General features: G+C 35.3%; 1 protein-coding gene across 1 annotated transcript; it reads left to right on the top strand.

The window, feature by feature from the left end:
- Nucleotides 1–236: 236 nt before the first annotated feature.
- Nucleotides 237–978, top strand: LOC149152557 (18 kDa seed maturation protein-like). The gene is made up of 2 exons (XM_089445851.1): nucleotides 237–398; nucleotides 602–978. The coding sequence occupies exons 1-2, from the start codon at nucleotides 312–314 to the stop codon at nucleotides 866–868; spliced, it is 354 nt and encodes a 117-aa protein (XP_089301977.1). The 5' UTR covers nucleotides 237–311; the 3' UTR covers nucleotides 869–978.
- The last annotated feature ends 5,996 nt before the right edge of the window (nucleotides 979–6,974 follow it).

The raw sequence follows: 6,974 nt of genomic DNA, 5'->3' as shown, positions 1-6,974 counted from the left end.
CGTGAGAGCAGCGCTTGCCATAACACGGGAGCCGGCAAATTCGGCATTAAATAATATTTGCCCGCTCCCGTGTTATCGGGCTAAGTTGCGTGCTGCTATGAGGGCATTAAATACCCAATATATGGCTGGTTAGCTCCAGCTCTTTCTTGAAACTATTTATTATCACGTTGTCTCGGGAATGGATCAATCAGTTCTTGCGCTGTCAAAGCGGCTGCTATTCGAGTTGAGGGATCAGTGTGGATAAACCCAATACAGAATCGAAAATTCAGTCTGTATTGTATTTCAATTGAAGAATCAATCTTATTGTAAAGATGCAGACGGCCAAGGAGAAAATGAGCAACATGGGCGCCAACGTGAAGAAAGGGATGGATAAAGCTAAGGCTTCTGCCCAGGAGAAGGTATGGTCAAAATGTGATTTTTTTCATTCATTTAAACTGGTCATTAAAAAAATATTGATACGTGTGTATCGTAGATTGGTTTTAAGATTAACATGAGTATATTGTTATGGTGTGTGTTATATATGTCTGAGTGGATTGAGTGTCAGGGATTTGGGATTTGGATGTTTTGTAATTCACTATTTCTGTCATATATATGCATGTAGGTCGAGAAGGTTAATGCACATACCCCTGCAGACAAAGAAATAGCACGTGAGAAGAAGGATGCCAAACAAACTGAAGCTGAGATGAGAGCAAACTCTGGCAGGGCTGAAAACAGAGCTGAAAAAGACGAGGCCAAGCAAAGTGGGCACACTCATACAGGCCACCATAGTGCGGGCAATATTGGTGGTGGTACTGCTTATACGAACGTTGGTACTCCTGGAACTTACGATTCTGATCCAACGGGCCGCACTGGTAGAGATTACCTATGACAATCTAAAAGGCAGCACAGAATCGGATTGAATGGATACAGCATGATGCTCGAAGGCCAACTTGTCTGTTAATGGTGGTAGATTGTATTGTGGGAAGATTGTTAAAGGCTGTGGATACAATGTGATTAATATTACAATAGTAAAATGTGACCGAAGCAGGTATCGTCCTTACGTCTGGTTTCGGTCATCATAGTATAATTCGATTCTTCTCGCTTTGTTTTCTGCACAATAGCCGTTGTTACTGCCTTTTTTTTGTTGGCAGTTTAGGGATGCCCTGTAATGTCTTCCATATATTGTAGGAAAGAGAGGTTTACTGCAAGAGAAAGAGTTTTTTTTTTTAACTTTAAATAATTAAAAGTCATATATGTCCCATATTTCTCAAGAAAGAGAGGTTTAGGGGAAGAAAAAGAGGTTTACTGTGGAGTGCACTCAACCATTTTATAAAATAAGTATATTAGTTTTTTATTAGTAATTTTTTTATATTTCAAATTTTAAATGAATGAAATTAATTTTTTAAATTTTAAAAGATTAAAATATTAATGTCAACATCATTGCAAGAAAAATACTTTTACTTTCTATTGCGTTCAACTATATTTAAACTAGCAATTGCCCCAAAAGGTGCAAAATAGGTCTATAAGTTTTTTAAATTGGAAAAGAAAAGTTGTATGATTGGAAAAATAGTATGAAAATTGGAAAAATAGTATGAAAAATGCATTTGTAGATATGTATGCCATATACCATATGTATTGGCAAATTAAAATTTTATATAGATATTGTAAAAGATGATATCTATATATATATATATATATATATATATATATATATATAACTAAAAAGATTAATTTAATATACTTCTAACAAAATATTAAAAATGGAGAATAGCGGATGTTGGAAACCACATAACATCTATAGTCTAAATTATATTATTAATTAAGTTTCTTTTAATTAATTAAAATTTATTTACAAAGCATTTTAATTTACATATGAATGATAAGTGGTGCTATTTTAATTTCATATATAATCCAAATTAAGATACAAAATAATGAAATTTTGTAATGAAGATTAAGCCTCTAATGAGGTAATTCTGTGTATATTTCTTACATTGAAAACACATAGATTATCTTAAACTGTGGCATACAAGAAAAAGAAAATGCAAATGGCAACAATAGAATTTATCAAAAAGTGTAACTTGGAAAATTGAAAACTAAGCCCCCTAATAGTCTCCAAAAAGAATATCCAACCAATCCACAAAACTAAACAAGAATAGTAAAATTGTAACAAACCTTTTCCACTAGAAATCATCATTGAATAGAGTAGCATCACTACAAACAATTTTCTCTTTTTCAACAAGCTTAGAATGAGAATCATACCACTCTGAGATAGGCCTCCTCGGTTCAATAACGTGGAAGTAGAGTTAGTGCTAGAAATAAATTCGTTGCGCTCTTTAATCTTTATGTTCACGCGTGACAAAAATGCAATTAAAAAAATGAGCCTGTATCTGTAGAGTTAGTGTTAGAAATAAATTCGTTGCGCTCTTTAATCTTTATTTTAACGAGTGACAAAAATGCAATTAAAAAAATGAGCCTGCTCAAAGAGGAATGAGATTGTAACGGATTAAGTACCTTCACTTGAAATGAGAGGAAGTTGCAATAGTAAGTCGCCCTTGACAAAAATGCAATTAAGAAAATAACCCTACTCAAAAAGAGGTGAGACTGTAAAAGACACAGTACATTCACTTGAAATAACAGCAATAGTTAAAATTTATACTCAAAACTACATTCATTAACAATTTTCTTCATTTTATCAAATGTTTTTAAATATATGGAAAATAAGGTGATTAAAAAATAGTTATCTTATAGAAAATACGTTCCGAGTTATGTGAACGGATGGATACGGTTGGTGAAAAACTAATCGATGCCAAAAACAATACACATTGACTACACTTTAAGTCTACTCGATATTGTTGAAACTATAATTTCTAACTGCCAGCATTTATTCCAGCAAAACCACTTGTTTCTTATAGTACTACCTGTTGTGGTATTTTTGGAGGGCGCCTGTTGACGCGTGGCCACTGTAAATCTCCAAAACCACCCATCTCCCGGCCAGTAAACTTCGTTTGGTTCAACTGAGCAATAACCGTTAGATTAAAGTGAAGGTTTGAAGCCGTTGATTGAAGTCAAAGATGCATACAGACCTAAATATTGCCTGAGGTGAATTTATACAGACCTAAATATTGCCTGAGGTGAATTTTTTGTTTTGACCGCAGTTTCTGTCATCAAAGTCATTAATGAAATTTAATGTAGTTCCTAGAATATAAGTAAAGGTTTTAATTTGAATAGTTTTTTTTTGCCACCCAGGTATGGGCAAGTCAAAGTATTGTTAAATTTTTTTGGTTTTTGGTATAATGAAAAACAAGGGTAATTTTTAAAAGGAAATGTGATGTGCAGCCTCACAAGTGAATGGAGAATTTTTACACCGCAATGTAAAAATATAAAGTAGTATTTTCATTTTTAAACAAAGATAGATTTTTTTTTGTAATGCACAGGGGTGCGACAGAGTTTGTAATGCAAAGGAGTGCTGGGAGACAGAGTAACTTTTGTTGGTTGAATATGTAAATTTTTTAGGGCATATTGAATGTAATGCAACATTGTGTAAATAAAAATTTTACACACAGAGTGTTGAATTTTTATTGTGAAACACAGTATTGTTTTTATTGCACAGACATAGTAATTTTATCTTTTGTGGAAGTTCTTTGTGAATCCCTGTGAGAGAGAGGAAGAAATATGTATGAGGCATTTTATTAATGAATAAAAGTTTGATTTGTATGTGGAAAACTCTGTCTACTCATAATTTTTTTTTTGCTTCCGTGTGTTAAAGATCATGTGGAGAAAAACAGAGCATTGTTCTGTGTTTTTTTGTGTTTGAAACTATCAGAAATTTCCAACATAGTATCAACCCAGATCTAGGCTCTTTGAAGGTGTCAAAGAAGCTTAAGGAAAGAGTTTTTTGCTGCAACAAATTCTCGAGCACAGTGAAGTCTCACGCAAAAGAATCCAAGGTATTTCTCAAAGTTTTTTTTTTTGTTGCTCCTAAAGAAACAGTGAGTATTTTAAATACATTGTCAAATATTTGAAGCATAAATGAGAGTGCAAGGAATGGCGAGCACCAGCACTAGCATGGGTGTGTTTAATACTCAACTCCCACAGTTTAATGAGAAAAACTATGACTATTGGGAAATAACCATGAGAGCCCTATTTGGTTCTCAAGATTTATGGGAATTAGTTGAAGATGGATTTGAAGAACTAGTAGATAAAAATGAGTTTAATAGGTTAACTCAGGGAGGGAAGGATCTATTGAAAAGCAATAGGAAGAAGGATTCAAAAGCCCTTGTATTTTTGTATCAAGCAGTGGGCCACAGTGTGTTTCCAAGGATAGCAGCAGCTAAGACATCCAAAGAAGCATGGAAAACTCTCAAGAGAGCCTATCAAGACATGGAGAAAGTGAAGACAACAAAACTACAATTGTTGAGGAGAGATTTTGAGAACCTGTGCATGAACGAGTCAGACAATATTGACTCATTCTTCACACATGTAATTGGTCTCGTCACATAGATAAGGACTCATGGAGAAGTTATTGAAGAAAGAAGGAATGTGGAGAAAATATTGAGGGTCCTACCCTCAAAGTTTGATGTGATTGTCACCACTATAGAAGAGACAAAGGATCTCTCAAACTTTCAGTTGATGAACTTCATGCATCACTCATAACACATGAGCAGAGGTTGAGTAGAAATGAAAACTCATCTCTAGAGCAAGCCTTCAAGACCGAGATGTCATTTGGAAGAGGAAGAGGTCAAGGCAGAGGAAACAAAGAGGAAGAGGCAGAAGCCAAAACAGAGGTGGAAGGAACAGTCCAGCAAATGCTCAAGGAAGAGGCAGCAATCCAAATGAGAACCAAGGCCAAGGCAGCAGCCAACAAAGTAGACAGCATCATGTTCAAGGACAAAGGTATGAAAAACCCAATCTCCAATGTTATTATTGTAAAAAATATGGGCATTATGCAAATGAATGTGGGAAGAAGCAGCACGATATGAATAATAGATCTAGTGCACATATCACTAGAGAAAATATCAGCCAAGATAATGTGTTGTTAGCTTGTAATATGGTTGAAACAAAGAGTGATGATATATGGTTTCTAGACTCCGGTTACAACAACCATATGACAGGGAACATAGCCTTGTTTTCCAATTTAGATCAAAATGTGAAATCACAAGTCGCACTTGGGACTGGTAGTAAAATTTCTGTTATGGGAAAAGGAGAAGTTAAAATATTTACAAAGAAAGGTGAAAAGAAAACCATAACAAATGTCTATTATGTTCCTCGAATGAAGTGTAACCTCTTAAGTATTGGACAACTTGTTCAAAAGTGTTACAATGTTTTCTTTGTGAATGATGTATGCACCATCATGGATAGAGCACCAAGAAAACGATGCATCGCTGAAGTAAAGATGACAAGGAACATGATGTTCCCTCTCAGAGTAAGAGCAGACTTGAAAAATAAAGAAGTAATAACAGTAGTGAAAAAATAAGCTTTCCAAAGCCAACCAAAGGATGAAAAATGGTTGTGGCACCTGAGATTTGAACATCTCAACTTTGGAGGTCTTAACTTGTTGAGTAGAAAAGGAATGGTAAAAGGATTATCATTGATAGAGAAACCGGACAGCCTTTGTGAAGGCTCCATATTGGGAAAACAACACAGAGAAAGTTTTCCATCAGGGAAAAGCATAAGGGCAAAGGCACACTTAGAAATTGTCCACTCAGATTTATGTGGACTGATGCAAACTCCATCATTAGCAGGCAACCAATATTTTCTAACATCCATTGATGATTTCACGAGAAAGACTTGGGCTTATTTTCTAAAAAACAAAAGTGAATTGTTTGAAAAAATTCGAAATTTCAAGGCACTTGTGGAAAACCAAAGCAGGTTGCATATCAAAGTTTTGAGAACTCATAGAGGAGGTGAGTATATCTCCAAGGAATTCCTATGGTTTTGTAGAGAAAATGGAATTCATAAGAAATTTATAGCTAGGTACACCCTGCAGCAAAATGGAGTTGTCGAAAGGAAGAATAGGACCATCATGGATATGGAGAGGAGCATGTTAAAGGCAAAGCATTTGCCAAATGATTATTGGGTTGAAGCTGTACATTGTGCAGTATACATTTTGAATAGGTGTCCTACAAGAGTAGTGATGAATAGAGTGTCGGAAGAAGCATGGAGTGGGAGAAAGCAAGGAGTCACCCACATGAAAGTTTTTGGATGTGTGGCTTATGCACACATTCCAAATCAGCTAAGGAAGAAGTTGGACAGGAAATGGGAGAAATGTATTTTCATTGGATACAGTGAGGAATCCAAAGCTTACAGGTTGTATATCCCATCCACCAAGAAGTTTTTTGTGAGAATAGATGTTCAGTTCATTGAGGAAAAAGCTTGGGATGGAAGCATAGAGAAAATAGTGAATGTTAAAAACTATTTGTCTCATGATGAAGATGATGAAGAGATGGTTGAAATACATCCCCAGACAGCAGCACCAACACAAGGACAACAAGAGACACTCTTGAGGAGAAATGAGAGTGCTTCTCCTAGCACACCACAAGGAGGAAATTCAAGTGCATCTTCAAGCACTTGCACACCAAATGAAAGAGGTAAGAAATTCAGAAATTTAAGTGACATTTATGATGAAGGTATGAATTCTTTGTTTGCATTATATTGTCATGTTGATGAGCCTATTTATTTCGAATATGAAATTAAGGATAGGAAATGGATAGAAGCTATGGATGAGGAGATCAATGCCATAGAAAGAAACAAGACATGGGATTTGGTTGAACTACCAAAAGGTAAAGAGGTCATTGGAGTTAAATGGGTCTATAAGACCAAGAGTAATGGTGAAGGCAAAATAGAAAGACACAAGGCAAGACTTGTAGTCAAAGGATACAAGTAGCAGTATGCGAGAGACTATGAGGAAACTTTCACACCGGTTGCTAGAATGGAAACCGTGAGAGCAGTGTTGTCCATAGCAGCACAAAACAAGTGGAAAGTTTAACAAATGGACG

This window comes from Pinus tabuliformis, chromosome 9 (genome assembly GCF_031772625.1).
Source record: "Pinus tabuliformis cultivar Carrire ecotype Pingquan chromosome 9, CPIR1, whole genome shotgun sequence".
NCBI lineage: Eukaryota > Viridiplantae > Streptophyta > Pinopsida > Pinales > Pinaceae > Pinus > Pinus tabuliformis.
This window is presented reverse-complemented; position numbering and strand designations above follow the sequence as displayed.